The following is a 15,111-nucleotide window of genomic DNA, read 5'->3' as shown; positions in this document are numbered from 1 at the left end:
CGGCAGGACACCGGCCCTGGAGGCCTGGATTCGACACCTGTGCCTAAAACAGAATGGGCTGCAATATTGGGGGCCCTGGGTTGCTGACCCAGTGCTTTGTGTTTAATTATAATTTTAAATCATTGTTATTCATGGTTTTAGTTCTTTTGAGGTTATTTTTGTTTTTCTAGTTTCAGTCAATGTGCCTTACCAGTATCCGTGTTACTACTCTGTGCTGTTTCTCCTGTCCCATGGTTCATCCCTCTGTTTAGTATCAAGTCTGTACGTCTGTGCCTGTCGTCCTGTTTTATTTTGGTAGTCTGTGTCCTATGTTAATGTGTCGGGTTTTGCTTCCCTTGTCTCGTTAGCCCTGATTTGTCCCAGCTTTATTTCTCTCCTGTCTCCCATTCCCTGATTGCTCCTTCTGTGTATTTAAACCCTGTGTTTTTCGTGGTCTGTGTTGTGATCTCCCTTGTTCTGTACTGTGTGCTCTGTCTGCCAAGCCTGTTTAGTTTATTTGTAGTTTCAGTTTAGTTCGTTTTTGTGTCTAGCAATAAAGCTGTTTTTGAGTGCATCTTTGCCTGCCGTGAGTCTGCACTTTAGATCCACCATTCCTGCCTGCACACAGCCTTCACTTGACATGCAAACCCTCTGCATATGACGTTACGGGCCAAGACCTTGCTCAAAATCCCACACTTTGGTAATGCATTCATCTCCTATCTCTGTGTACTTTATTGTCCTTTTAAAACATTGTATGGGGGTGTATTACATCAAGTTTTATTTAAAGAACAGCAAATTGAGATCAAATGTTGGGGATATTTTGTAGATGTCTTTACTTTATCCTTGATTTGATAATGATGAATACTTTATTGATCCCTGTGGGGAAATTCCTCCCTGCATTTAATCCATTCACTCAGTGAAGCAGTGGGCAGCCACCAATCTAGCGCCCAGCAATGTGTATGGATGGTACCTTGCTCAGGGTGGCATTTCATTGAACCGTTCGAATTCCCGACCATGGGGCCACCACTCTACCTACTGAGCTATCCCTGCCTCCCCTATTTACCTGCAATAGCTCAAGAACTGTTTCAGCCAAAATCTGTATTTTTTTCGTAAACGAAAAGAAAAAAACTGATTTAAAAAAAAGCAAAAAAAAAACCCCATTAGAATTTCTGTTAAAGACCAGCTTTTGAATTGATAGTTAAACAATGCAGTGGAAGGAGAGTTACAAGAGAAATGGTAACATAACAGAGAGACTTGGAGTCTAACAGCTGTCATTAATCAGGGAGGTTTATCACAGAGGTGGGACCAAGTCATTGTTTTGCAAGTCTCAAGTAAGTCTCAAGTCTTTATCCTCAAGTCTCAAGTCAAGTCTCAAGTAATGTCAGGCAAGTCACAGTCGAGTCTCAAGTCACTGGTGTAAAAGTCCAAGTAAAGTCACAAGTCTGAAATTTTGAATTTCAAGTCCTTTCGAGTCTTTAAAAAAAAACAAAAAAAGAATGTTGCAGTTATATGCTAAATGTAAATATTAGACCATGTAATTTTTAAATCTGTGTTTTTCTCAACACATGACAAAATAGTGAACTTAGAAAATATACACAAATTGTGAAATTGCACCTCTTTAAAATGCAGCTCAATTAAACCTAGCTCCAAGAATAATTTTCACCGACAGTTCTGAGATAAGCTGCATGTTATTCTTGGATGCGCTTGTAGGACCGGCTTTAAAATCGCATGACAAAAATATCATACACATTAAAAAAAACTGCATCACCAACGTAGCCTGGACAACATTTGCTAGTTAGATGAAGTCAGCTATCTCATCGTAGCATATTTATATGCATATTTATAATCATACGGTTCTTGGAGTGAGTGCACACACTCATGAAGTTTAGTAACTTCAGGTCACTGCAACAAGCCCAGGTACAGTGTACCAACGGATGGGTGCAGGACCTTGAAATGCACCGTGTAGAACGAAAGACCATCGTACATATCATAAGTTTACCAGTCTCACAAATCGTCGTCATAAACACACATTCATTAACCGTTTATTAATATAACCTTTGAGCTCAACGGTAATTAATTAGTAGTGGAAATAATTTCTGGTACGCGTTACAGAAATGTAGCAGTGACAATAATACTGTATGCTGTAATCGTACTGGGCAATTAGTGATACAAAACAACTGTTTTATCCTGTGAATAAAAGTATGTTTTTGTCAATGCACCATAATAACAGAAGCGAAACACAATATTGTGTCAGGACAATTCACTATTTATGCACAATAAATAAAGGAGCATAGCGCGACAATTTCTGTTCAGCGCCAGACTTGCTTGTAACCTATATCACCAATTATGTTATGAAAATGACGCATTAACTACTACAGCAGACTGACCTTTGTGTAAATGCTTGGAGCAGACTAACCTGTGAGCTGGAGTGTTCTGGGACGTTATATTTGGTCTTTGAATGGCTGCGATCCAGGCCATCCGTCGCCTCTTTGTTACTTCGGAAACATGGCTCGAACAATTTCTCTTCAACGACGTAATCCGATAACAACCGATTTCTCTACCTGTCGGCTTCCCGTGGCTGTCATGTGACCGGCTATTGCAGTTAATAATACAACAGCTTCTTGCCATTTTTTGTGTTTCTTTTTATCGCTGTATAACTGATTTCAATTAAAAGCCTGCGTGCGCTAGTACCTCTTGCCACGAGTTCCCAGAATCCTTTGTGGTTCTACCCCAGAATGACATCACATTTTCAATCTCTATATAATATGCATGTTACATTTTATATTTGGGGTGAAATATCAAGTCTTTTCAAGTAAACCGGTTCAAGTCCAATTCAAGTCCCAGGTCATTGGTGTAAAAGTCCAAGTCAAGTCACAAGTCTTACAACATTTTTTCAAGTCAAGTCTAAAGTCATAAAATTAATGACTCGAGTCTGACTCGAGTCCAAGTCATGTGACTCGAGTCCACACCTCTGGTTTATCATGTGTCTGTGGCTAACAAAGCTTTAGCATACAGTGAGCCTTTGTGTAAGTCACTCTACACAGTGAATCACACAGCCACACCTGTGTGACCTCTGCTCCATCCTACCTGCCTACGCATACTGTTTATTAAAAATAATAATAATTAGCCATTGCAGGTGATACAAAAAGTTGTACTGTGACATAAAGACAAAAGTAAGAGCTTCATTTAGTTTCACTGGAGTCAATACAGTACACACAGACAGCTTTCAGAAAGGCACGTTTTTTGTGAGGTAAACTTCACATTTAACGCTTTGCAACTTCAAACCCCCTCTATCTGGAATCCTGAAAACCAAACTTAAATAAATATTTACACTAAAAAAGAGTGGTAGTTTTCACATCTGAGTAAGTAGTACTATGTACTTAATGAATCTTTACTTATATGCTGTATACCACATATTTGGACTGTAATTAGTGATTACAGGACGTTATTTAAATATAGTAAATGCAGTTAATGTACTGAATGTACCGTCCACTACTGAATCTGCACACCAGAGAAAGTAAAATAACCACATCATCAGCAAAGGTTACTAAAGGTCAATTACATTGGTAGTTGCCTCAAAGCACTTTATATTGCAAGGTAACGACCCTACAATAATACAGAGAAATCCCCAACAATCACACAAGCCCCTTTGATCAAGTACTTGCAACAGTGGGAGGGAAAAACTCCCATTTACCAGGAAGAAACCTGCGGCAGGACCAGGCTCAGAGGGTGCAGCCATCTGGTCTGACCAGTTGGGAGCGAGGGGAGGAAGATAGGACATTGGACACAATGTGTAGGAGAGCCAGCGATTCAAAATGCCTAATGATAGGGAGTGAAAAGAGGTGAATGAGCTTTGTCAAAATGGCAAGTTTTAAGGCAAATCTTAAAGAGAGAGGTGTCTGTCTTCTGAATTCAAACTGGGAGCTGGTTCCATAGAAGAGGGGCCTGAAAGCTGAAGATTCTTCCATCCATAGGAGTTATTGTTCCTGTGTATTCACAGTACAATACAGAATTGACCACACTACCAAATTGTGCAAACTCAAAGTTAAGACACGTTAAAACATGATTCACTTTCCAGCAGACCAACCACACCCATTCTGGATAGATACCAATTAAAATACTCATTTAAAGGTCTACTTAATCCGCAGCTAGCTGTACCATGAACGTTTTCTTTAACATGTCTTTATTTATTTTTTATACCTACGATAAAGATAATGGCAATCCCACAAAAGTACTACTGATTCGTCACTTCTCTGGGAAATATTGTCACCATTCCCAGAAAGCCCCTCTGACATCAGGGTGTGAACAGGATAAAGGTTTAAAGTTCGTGGAGGTTGTTTAAACTCTTTTTCATTCTCAATGAAATGAGCATAATTAAGAAATATATTTAGATTTCTCCTTCTTCTTCTGGCCACAAGCAATTTAAAGCTATTTCATCATTCTACATGTCTTGATAGTAATATAACAGTAAAATAGGGAAACTTAACCTTTTACTTGTTGTCATTGAATATAATTTACAAGTGCCCACACTTACTGGTTTAAGCTACAAATTTATACTTGTATTTCATTTTAATGTGCTTTCTATCTTACATTCCCACACATTTACACACTGATTAACACATCAAGAGTAACTCAAGGTTCAATATCTTTCCCAAGGATACTTTGGTACACAGACTGGAACAGCCACAGATTGGAGCATCAACCTCCAGATTAGTAAATGACTTGTTTTGGCTGTAGCATTATAGTTTGCCCTTATTTTATAAAATACTCTCTTGTGCTGCCAGTTCACCTAGTCCATATTTGTGATTAGTAACACCTTCCCTCTCACATGAATGTGCTCATAACTGGAATGGGTAAGCCTGACTTTATGACCACCAGCTCGTGATTGCTTAGCCTGAATGATGTAAGCGTACAAGTGAAAAAAGATAAGGAAAAGATATTGTGAAATATCCTGGATAGTGGTAAGAGCCATGGGTCCTACTCACATTCTTCCCATATTAGCTAGTTGAAATTAAGCTTCATTAAGCATGAATGTTTTTCCCCAATCGGGACAAAAGACTGGTTATTGCGTCCTGTCTGATTCCCAGTGTTTCTATGATGCAGATGGAGATTTTCAAGGATAATTCTGATACTAAAATATTGTGAAATAACATTGTATTCTCCACCAAGCTGAAAATCTACCTCGCAGTGTATATAAGACTAAACCAGGGGTGTCAGACTCTTTTTACATCGTTGGCCATATACAGCCCACTTTGATCTTAGTGGGCCAGACCAGTAAAAGTGTCCTTTCTGTTACTGTACAGAAGTTTATTTCCACATTTAATCCTGGCGATATCCTAATATAAGAAAAAGGTGCAATTAAATCTGTATGTTGTTTTGTACTTGACAGAGAAATGCTGCAGCACTAAATGAAAGAAATCTGCATGATTCGTTGGTTTTAAATTGTAAGAAATAAATGTGTAAAACTGCAGAAAAAGTTCTGGTAGCTCATTGTCCAGACTGCCCTGTGAGTTTTTTCTTCTTTTACCTATAGTTGCAATAATCACGCAGTAATTTCTATAATAGAAAGAAAAACAGAAACTTCGTCCAATGGGCCTGATTGGAGTGTTTGTTTGCCTGATTCTGGTTTAGACTATAGTTTGAAGACATTACACAGATTTACATTAAAAAAAGTGAACTCTGCTTTGTCAGCAAGAGTTACGCTAGTTGCCACTCAGGTAGATCGGTGGGGTTTTGTCTTGGTAAGCTCACCACGTAATCTTTGAACAGTATAAAAAAAACCCATATATTAAATAAACACACGTGAAAAACGTGGATGGGAGTTTTGTGTGGTGCCGACAGCACAGTGTGGTGTTCTACAGGTTGTACAAACACGTCCACAGCTCTGTCCAACTGCATTTTTGTTTCTTCCTCAGTATAATACCGTGTTTTGTCACCGTCAGTGACTTATCGCCCATTCACGCGTTCCACCCACCCACACTGAAGCCTGTCCTGTCACACCACGCTGTGCGCTCTGTATAAATGAGCAGCGGTCAGCCTGCGGATCCCCTCACCGTTTCTAGGATATTTTGGAGACATTTTGCCTTCCTTTACGTTTTGCTTTCACTTTCCCTGTTTTTGTGCGAGCAAACCGTACTTCAGCCGCAGGAACATCCGGTAATGTAAAAACAACTTCTGCTTTCGTAACAACGCACATCGAGCGACGAGCTGTATTTGAGATGCGTATTTACGCCTGCTAAAGTTGACGTGTGACGGTTTAAATCCCGGTAACTTGCCTTATACTTTTATCCCGTGTTTTACATTCAGCTGCTTTTTGAATTTGCTCTATGTTTCTGTAGTGACGGTTTAGGGTGTTTAAAATGTAAAGCTTCATATGCATTGCGGATTGTGTTACATGACAAAATGCGTATAGTGCATTATTTATTTTTAGTTTTGTTGCACTTTACAGGAAAACCGTACGTCGTCAGCCATGTCCGCCGTCAGCAGCTCAAACACAGCCTTTGCCTTGGAGCTGTTCCGCACTCTGAGCCAGGCAAACTCTGCCGGGAACATCTTTGTCTCTCCTCTGAGCATCAGCTCAGCCCTGGCCATGGTCTACCTGGGAGCTAAAGGAGACACTGCAGCTCAGATGGCTCAGGTCAGCTCACTGTCACTTGTTCCCTGCACTGCATTTTTGCACAACTTTTAGTAGTCCTAAATAAAGTAGTGATACATTATGAGAGTTTAAAAAAAAAAAAAAAAAAAAAAAAAAAATATATATATATATATATATATATATATATATATATATATATATATATATATATATATATATATATATATATATATATATATATATATATATATAGCTTGTGACTTTTGCACTTAGTCTATCAGTATTGGCCCAAATACCCGCCTAACCATAAACTGAAAGGTGTGTCCTGGGAGAGGCACTGAAACAGCATCTGGACTTTGACCTCAATAAACGCCTCTCAACAAGATATCTATTGTTTGCTTAAAAAACAGAACACTGTAAAAGAAAAACTAGCAGGTGAACATTAATTTCAGTTTAAAAAAACAGTTTGGTTTTGACAGCTTTAATCCATAGTTATAAATCCTCGCTTGTCCTTTACATAGAATAATGACTTTTATACTGGGAGAGTTTCATCTAATACAGTTTAATCTCCAGTGTGACAGGCAGCAGGCTAATGAATGAATGATATTAGTATCAGTTTCACAATTTGGATTAGAAACCTCAATTTAAAAAAAAACTGCAAAGAAGATGATTAACTTCCAGATAAGACTAATGTGTGTAACAACAGCACAAACAAATCATGGGTTATTTTTAGAGACTCTTTCTGCATTGAAGTACTCCCCGAATAGAATGGAGTACATGGATACAAATCTTGAAAGATTGATGTACATATTTGTGTACGTCAATCACCAAGGGCCATTAGCGTGCTGCCTGCTGTAACCCATAATTTCCTTTGGGATTAATAAAGTATTCTGATTCTGATGTCGCATTAAAATAGATAGAAGCTTCAAAAGTGCCTTACTCAGTGGTTAACCCTCTCAAGGCAGGCGTTGCAGATTTGCAACAGTTAAAAGCTAACAATCTGATTACCCCACATACATATTTTATGAGGGTTTTTTTTACTCAGAAATACCACTGCAGGTATTCTTTTGTGCATTAGCAACAAAAACTTAATTTGAGCCTGAGAGGGTAAAATGGGTCAGTGTTTTTTGTTTATCTATGTTTTTATTTATTTATTTGGCCATAACTGTGGAATGAGAGCAGATCTGCATAAGTTGTGGTTGTGGTACTTCACCATCTAGCTAGCAATACTGGAAAGGAGCAAGCATAAAGGGAGTGATGTTTTTTGAGTGGCAGGTAGTCTTAAAGGCAAGGTTTCTATCAGCTCAATAAATATCAGCAAGCACACAAACTGTTTGTGTGGAGTTTGTCTCACAGTGTGTTGTTACCTAAAGGTCCAGCTGCTGAATTTCACAGAGGGAGAACAGAAAGAGAGCTAGCTGTTTTGTTTTGATGATATTGTGCTGCTAATCAAACTGAGGTAGACGACCTGTGTTATTTAAAGACTACATTACAATGCTCTGCAGTTTAGTGCAGGATAAACAGGTTAGATTGCAGTACAGCATTAACTGAATTCCTCCTTCATTCCAGTTTTTTACTGTCTAGTATAAAGACAACATAAACAGTGTACTGCCAGTGTAGAGGATGGAAGTCAGCCAGCACAACTTCTGCTGACATGTTGTTGAATTTGGTTGTGTAAATCCACAACGAGCAGTAAACCTCAGAGCAACAGGAGCCCAGATCAGCTGATCACAGCTCGTACATTAAGAAAATCTAAAACTCACAATAGAAATTATTGCGAGTTGAGATTCTTTCCCCCACGCTGAGCTAATGTGACCGATTTTAGGGTTCCCTCATCTTTCTGTATCCCAGTTTTCTCATTCTTCTTTCAAAAGTCTTGTTTCTGTTTTTATTTTGGTTAAATAAAATGTTTTTTCAAGGTGCACCATGTGAACGTTAATTTTTATCACTTGGTTGAAGGCTGAGCGCAGGGTGTCCTTCCAAGACTGCTCCGGCAGAAACTCTTCCAGGAGTGAATAACTCAAGCCGGCAGCGCCACACGACCCCGCATCACCACTTAGCGCAGCACAGACGCTGCAGGTTATTATACCCCGGCCAATCTGTCCCCAGAATTAAGGGATGTGTCAGCTGTGGGTTAACTCCAGCCTTTACTCTATGTGTTTTGCCCTTGTATTTAATTTGCAGCTGCACTATGGGATGTTCATGTATGTCCCCATGCACACAGCTAAGCTCCACCCACTCTGCCTCCAACAATTCCCTGGTTCGAATCAGTGTTTGGTGAACCAGGGTCTGCGTGCAGCCCATGTCCACCAAGGCCTGGTGTATACCCCCTTGACACCTTACTGGTACGCTGTATACCCCTCTCAGATCAAGGAGAGGGTGTGTAGCCACCAGGACCTGTGGAGAAAAAGCAGAGGCAAGCAGGTTAATGCCTCTCGCAGCTCCGTGGCGGTGGGCCATGGTGGTGAAGAACTCCTCCAGCCAATGGGACGCTTCCGCTGTGGCCCAAAAGACCTCCAGGAAGGCATGGGGGCCATCTCCCTTTCCCGTATGGTAGTGGGACACAGCTGGGAGCGGCAGATGTGTCGGCAAATAGCCAGCCCGAGCGACCTGATGCTCGACTATATTCAGATGCTCGACTGGTCCTACAGCTGTTCCAACTGGCGGTGAAACACTGAAGCATTCTCCCGCTGCATAGCTGCAAGCTAGGCCATTTCCCGGGCCTGCCCCGGCAAAGGTGTTGAACGTTTATAGGTGTTTTTTTGACATGGGTTTTTTTTTACCTACTTCGTTCGCGCAGCTTTTCAGATGCCTTCTCCTTTCAGCACTCCACATGGCTTCCTACTCCGGTCCCAGCAACATCCTTAAAAGGAGAGACATAATTTGATGATGGTCAGGTGTGTGAGTCAGCCTCTCCTGACACCACATCCTGAACCCACTGCTCCACCCCTCCCCTGCAGCTAAACCACAAAAATTTAGCTGCAATAAGAATTTTTGGAAACTGGGACAGTGGTCAAGCACATGAATAATAAAGTCTAGCATATTACATCATAATAGCCTCCTATAGACATGAAAAATAAATATTAAATATATTAACAGCATATAACAGTTTCACAATAAGGCTTATTATTAAACCTGATGCTGAAAGAATAAAGTTGTCCAGTTTCTACCTTTGGACCATAAATTGTTACATTAGGGTCGCTCAGGCTCAGTGTCACATCCTTTCAGTCTTTGTCTTCAATGCCACACAGGCCCTCTCATTCAGCTCAGGTGAAGGCGTCCATGCAGACTTCCAGAAACTGAACGCTGACATCAACTCACCATCTGCATCCTACATCCTGAAACTAGCCAACCGTCTTTATGGAGAAAACACTGCACACTTCCTCCCAGTGAGTGTCCACATCAATGATTCTCTTCATAAAGTTCTTCATTACAAAGACTGGATTAATAAACAGATGTCTGCTCTCTGCAGGACTTCCTTGAAGCCACACAGAAGTACTACCAGGCAGACCTGAAGACTGTGGACTTCATCGGAGCTCCAGAGGCGTGCAGAGCAGAGATCAACAGCTGGGTCGAGCAGCAGACAGAAAGTGAGAATGTGCATCTTCCACAGCCTGAACAGCAGGGAATCATTTTAGCATCCTCTGTGGATTATAATGAAATATTGTTGTGTTTCTGTATTTCCTTTCAGATAAGATAAAAGACCTTCTGAAGCCAGGAACAGTACGCTCAAATACCAGACTGGCTCTGGTCAATGCTATCTACTTCAAGGGCAACTGGAGGAACCCATTTGATGAGGCAAACACCAAAGAGATGCCCTTTAAAGTCAAACAGGTAAAAATTAAATGTAATCCTGTTTTAAGTATGGGGACATACAGTTTAAACAGAGAAAGCAATTTAACTCAAGTAAGATGGATTTCTTGTGTTTGCTGTTTGTCAGAATGAGACCGTACCAGTCCAGATGATGTACCAGATGAAGAAGCTTCCCTACAACTACATTCATGACCATGGTCTGCAGATCCTGGAGTTGCCCTACGTGAATGAGGAGCTCAGCATGTTTGTTCTTCTGCCTGCAGAGTCCTCAGACGGCTCAGACCCTCTGCTGAAGGTAAAGAACTTAGTAATAAATACCTATAAAGAAAAGTCAGCGTTTTGCTTTATTATCAAAGTTTTATGACTACAGAGTAGCTCTCAGGTGATGTTTACAATGTTAAAATTAAACAACAAAGATGCCATAAAATGTATTAACTGTGTTCCAGCTGGAGAAGGAGCTAACACAGGAGAGGCTGAATGAATGGACCGACAGGAAAAACATGGATGTTGATTCAGAAGTTGTCGTTCACCTGCCAAAGTTCAAGCTGGAGGAAGACTACGAGCTGAATGATCCTCTGGCTAAACTGGGTATGAAGAACGTGTTCTGTGCAGGAAGCGCTGACCTGTCTGGCATGAACGGTGAAGGGGGGCTCTTCCTGTCTACGGTGGCCCACAAGGCCTTTGTGGAGGTGAACGAGGAGGGCACAGAGGCCGCTGCAGCCACAGCTGGAATGGTAGCATTCTGCATGTTGAGGGAGGAACACTTCAGAGCAGATCACCCCTTCCTCTTCTTTATCAGACACAATAAGACCAAGTCCATCCTGTTCTTTGGCAGATTCTCATCTCCTCAGTAGAGGAAAAGGATGGTTCAAATTAAAATAAAACATCTTAAAAACAGTATAAATGAAGCCTTTATTTTGTGATGTTGACTTAATTAAGAAATTGTATTTTGCTTTATTCGTGAATAAAGTTTGATTATTTTACATTAAGTCATTCTTAATTACGTTGGGTTTTTGTGGGGGGGGGGGGGGGGGTTTAATATTGGAAACAGTGGCTGTAGAAATGAATGTAGAAATTAAGGCTTTTAATCGGTCCAGTCTTTTATTAGTTTATTTTGAACAGAATGGTATTGTGGCACAGATTGCATCGACACAGCTTCTCAGTTGCACACAGTTCTTTATTTATAAAAACACTGATGCACTCTGCTTCTCAAACAAGTCACAAGTCTGGCTCTTGTTTTACTTTTTTTACTACAAGAATACTATATAATACACTAAAGATCAGTATGGGATTAAAACTACTTGTAAAGTGAACAGAATTGTCTGTGTTGTCCCTTAGACCAGAAAACCTTTTTCATATTTTTGTTGCTCACAGCATTTCTGCTGAAAATCATAAACCTTATGACTTTCTAGTCACCCATTTTTGTCCCTAAAAGCCCATTTGTTTTTGCTACTCTTAATAACAAGCTGCCAACAAGCCAACTCCCTCTGGCCTTTTGGATCTTGGTTTCAAACCTTCCATCACATATAAAGCAGTCATTGCGCTTTGTATTCTGAATCTTATAGCAAAGTATCTCCAGGGCTAAAGACTAATGGGATAATGTTGCAGTGACATATAAGGTTTATTGGTTTCTGAGGCTGGTAGTGGCAATCTTATCTCAAGACCTCACAGTAGAGCACTTCACTTCCAGACTGCAGGCTTACTTGTGGTTCCTAGAGTAGCGGTTTTTGATACGGGCGACACGGGCGGTTGCTCGGGGCGGCATCGTGGTGGGGGCGGCATCACGGGCATCGGCAAAAAAAAAAAAAAAGAATGCTCGTACTCATGCTGCCCCGACGTCAGCCAGCGCATACTGGGAATGGCATAGCCACCGATCGGTTTTCTATCGCCCATTTCCTGGGAGTAAGGGAGCCCTTCGTCTGCGAGGTGCGCCTGCTGCTTGCGGCGCAGAGAGGAGAGGGCGGGGCGGCGGGGGATTCTCTGACCGGCTGGAGCAGCATCTAAAAACCAACTCGCAAAATAAAACAAAATAAAAACAAACCAACAAACACGAAAACAGCAGACATTATGATACAGACTTAGAAAGTGAGCGCGAGAGCCCTCGGTCAAAGTAAACTTTATTGTCATCTCCGCTACATACAGAGCAATATATAGAGAGACGAGACGACGAGGCTCCAGTTACAGCAGTGCAAGTAAACAAACAATATATATAATAAGAGTAAGAAAATAAATATACACTTTAGGACTCGGGGTAAAGGGATCAATAACAATTTAAAATTTACAGTTTGATGATTTAAAGTCTCACACACAACCCGTCAAAAGGGGAGGGGGCCCTGCTGCTTCCAAATAGAGCGTATTTCATTTATAATGTTGTAAATCCAAGCCCATGATTTGAATCCTGGGTTGTGTGAAATTTCAGAAATGCACCCTAGACAAAGTGAATCTGTGAACTAAGGTTTAGGTGTGTTAGGACATGTTGTGGTGATCCATGGATTGAGGGATGGGTGTTCATACTGGAGTACAAAATTAAAACCAATGGAAGATGGACAAGAAAAGTTCAAAGCCATCAGGTGCTCAGTTTAGAAAAAAAGAGAAAAGAAGAGGAAGAGAAACGAGCAAAAGATACAGGTAAGCAGATGTGTCATTGGATAATGGCAGGTCATCCTGAAACAATCAGAATACTTTATTAATCCCTAAGGAAATTATGTGTGTTACATTTGCTGCAAGAAGAAATGGTAAAAATAGTAACAGACTAAACTCCAAACAATACATTATGTTACAGATTTTAATATTAATTAGTCAATTGTCAATTGTTGATTTGTCCTGTTCTCATTGTATGACGAATTATGATGGCTGTTTGGTAGCCGTTTGCATACTAGGCATACTCTCTCTCTCTTCATATGTGTGTGTGTGTGTACAACAGCTTTATGTTAATGTACAATCCTTAATATGTTTTGTCTGTGTGTGTGTGTGTGTGTGTGTGGGGGGGGGGGGGGGGGGCAGAGGGAGTGTTCGCCCAGGGCACCAAACAGGCTAGGACCGCCACTGGGTTCCTAGGATATTTAAAAGTAGAATCGGGGGCAGAGCCTCCTGCTTCCAGGCTCCTCCTCTCCAGCTTCTAACTTGGATTCAGCAGACAGACACCCAGGTTTAAAACAGGGGTGTCAAACTCAATTGCATAGGGGGCCAAAACTCAAGGCACACTTTATGTTGCAGGCCAAACAAGATAAACATTTTTTAAACACACTAAAACAATGTTGTTGTTTTTTAACATAAATATGAATAAAAACAGACAGGAATATTATTCCAGAATAAATAAACTTAAAAAAATAAACTTTAACTTTAAATATTTTGCTCTCCATAAAAATATATCCTGTCACAATTATGCAAATTAGAAATATGAACATGCTGCCAAAAACCACAGAAAAAATAAATGAAAGCATACACAAGGTTGGAGCCGCATGTAGACGGAGCAAAGTCCGCTGACTTGGTTCAACATTACTTGGCAACAGGGAAAGTGAGGCAGCTTGCACTGGTGCATTTGTGACAGTTTCACTTGAAATGCCTTCACCGCATCATACATGCCATGTCCATGAACTGACAGATTTCCTTGCTGAGCTCAAAAACTCTATTGAGAGCTTTTCCCCAACTCAGCCAACAGACCTCAGTATGATAAGGAATGTCGGCAAACTCTGAATCTATTTCCCACATAAAAGACTGAAATTGAAGGTGATTTAAACTTTTAGCCCAGATAAAATTTACGGTTTGCGTTACGGTGATCATTACATGCTCCATCATTTTTAGGACTGTACCACAGCGTTTCCTGGTGTGTGATGCAGTGATATGCTGTTAACTCACCGGTACAGTTCTCCTCCTGCATCTTTACTAGATCCTACATCCAATGGCGTGTCCAGCGGGGTGGCCTGGGGGGGCACAGGCCACCCCCCCAACCAGACTGGCCACCCCAGGTGCCACCCCAAAGGCAAAATAATAAAATTCAATCAAATATCAAATGTCCGATTATGTTTTCACGGTGACGCTCAGATATCCGAGTGTAAGTGAATGCAGCATCGGCTTCTGCGCTATGTGCATCACGTTAGCAAAGGTAGGAGAGCCAAGCACGAAAGACGGCACTGCAGGAAACAATTTTTCGGTGAAAGAAAATGAGGACAGAATAAATGTCCCGGTAAGTAATATCAAGTTTGTTGAGTTTAGTAAACTAAGGTGAAATTAGAATACCAAGGAAAAAATAACACTTAAAGAATTATTGCAGCCGTCGAATATTTCAGACAGTATGCTACAGAGGGCAGCTAACATTAGAGTTATGAGTTATAAGATATAATCTAAGTCGTAACATTGCTGTATGGAGCTGCAGATTTGGTTGCAGGTTAACATAGCTGGACTGGCCATCGGGCATACCGGGCATATCCCCAGTGACTTATTTTTTATTTTTTTTTGTAATGGCATGAACAATGAGAGGTGGTGGATTGGCCAGATGCAGGTCGATGTGTAGAAATAACTCCGTTGTTTGGTGGTGGCTATGACGGGGCTTCCACAGAGGTCAGCAGGTGGATGAGGGAAGGGGAGGCAGGAGGAGAGCCCCGAAGCAGCCACCAGTCCGAGTGTCAGGTGAACTGAACTTCAGGTAAGAAGTTATGACCTGCAGTCTATCTGGGTCAGATATAAACTAAGTTTAGGTGGAGTTTATTTTCATGTTGCTGACT

The 15,111-nt window shown here is 40.9% G+C and overlaps 1 protein-coding gene and 1 long non-coding RNA gene across 3 annotated transcripts; one reads left to right on the top strand and one right to left on the bottom strand.

Annotated features, from left to right (window-relative positions):
- Positions 1-5,900: 5,900 nt before the first annotated feature.
- Positions 5,901-11,376, top strand: LOC113018354 (leukocyte elastase inhibitor-like). 2 transcript variants are annotated; one of them, XM_026161414.2, is made up of 7 exons: positions 5,901-6,135; positions 6,428-6,616; positions 9,826-9,963; positions 10,047-10,164; positions 10,266-10,408; positions 10,515-10,682; positions 10,834-11,376. In XM_026161414.2, the coding sequence occupies exons 1-7, from the start codon at positions 6,001-6,003 to the stop codon at positions 11,239-11,241; spliced, it is 1,299 nt and encodes a 432-aa protein (XP_026017199.2). In that variant the 5' UTR covers positions 5,901-6,000; the 3' UTR covers positions 11,242-11,376. The 2 variants fall into 2 exon arrangements, with proteins under 2 accessions (XP_026017199.2, XP_026017200.2); XM_026161415.2 differs by having other exon boundaries at positions 5,959-6,245.
- Positions 10,957-15,111, bottom strand: LOC145421298 (uncharacterized). Its single transcript, XR_013902628.1, has 2 exons — positions 14,246-15,111; positions 10,957-12,387 (listed from the first exon to the last, which is right to left on the bottom strand). It is a non-coding gene; the product is annotated as an uncharacterized LOC145421298 (long non-coding RNA).

The sequence above is a fragment of the Astatotilapia calliptera genome, chromosome 17 (genome assembly GCF_964374335.1).
Source record: "Astatotilapia calliptera chromosome 17, fAstCal68.1, whole genome shotgun sequence".
NCBI classification, from domain to species: domain Eukaryota; kingdom Metazoa; phylum Chordata; class Actinopteri; order Cichliformes; family Cichlidae; genus Astatotilapia; species Astatotilapia calliptera.
The sequence above is the reverse complement of the archived record's forward strand: the minus strand, read 5'-3'. Positions and strand labels throughout refer to the sequence as shown.

Bases quoted from the DNA above. Each gene is read 5' to 3' on its own strand.
- LOC113018354 (XM_026161414.2), top strand. From the start codon at position 6,001: ATGAGCAGCGGTCAGCCTGCGGATCCCCTCACCGTTTCTAGGATATTT. The intron at 9,964-10,046 runs GTGAGTGTCCAC...TGCTCTCTGCAG, and splicing joins ACACTGCACACTTCCTCCCA to GACTTCCTTGAAGCCACACA. The intron at 10,683-10,833 runs GTAAAGAACTTA...ACTGTGTTCCAG, and splicing joins GCTCAGACCCTCTGCTGAAG to CTGGAGAAGGAGCTAACACA.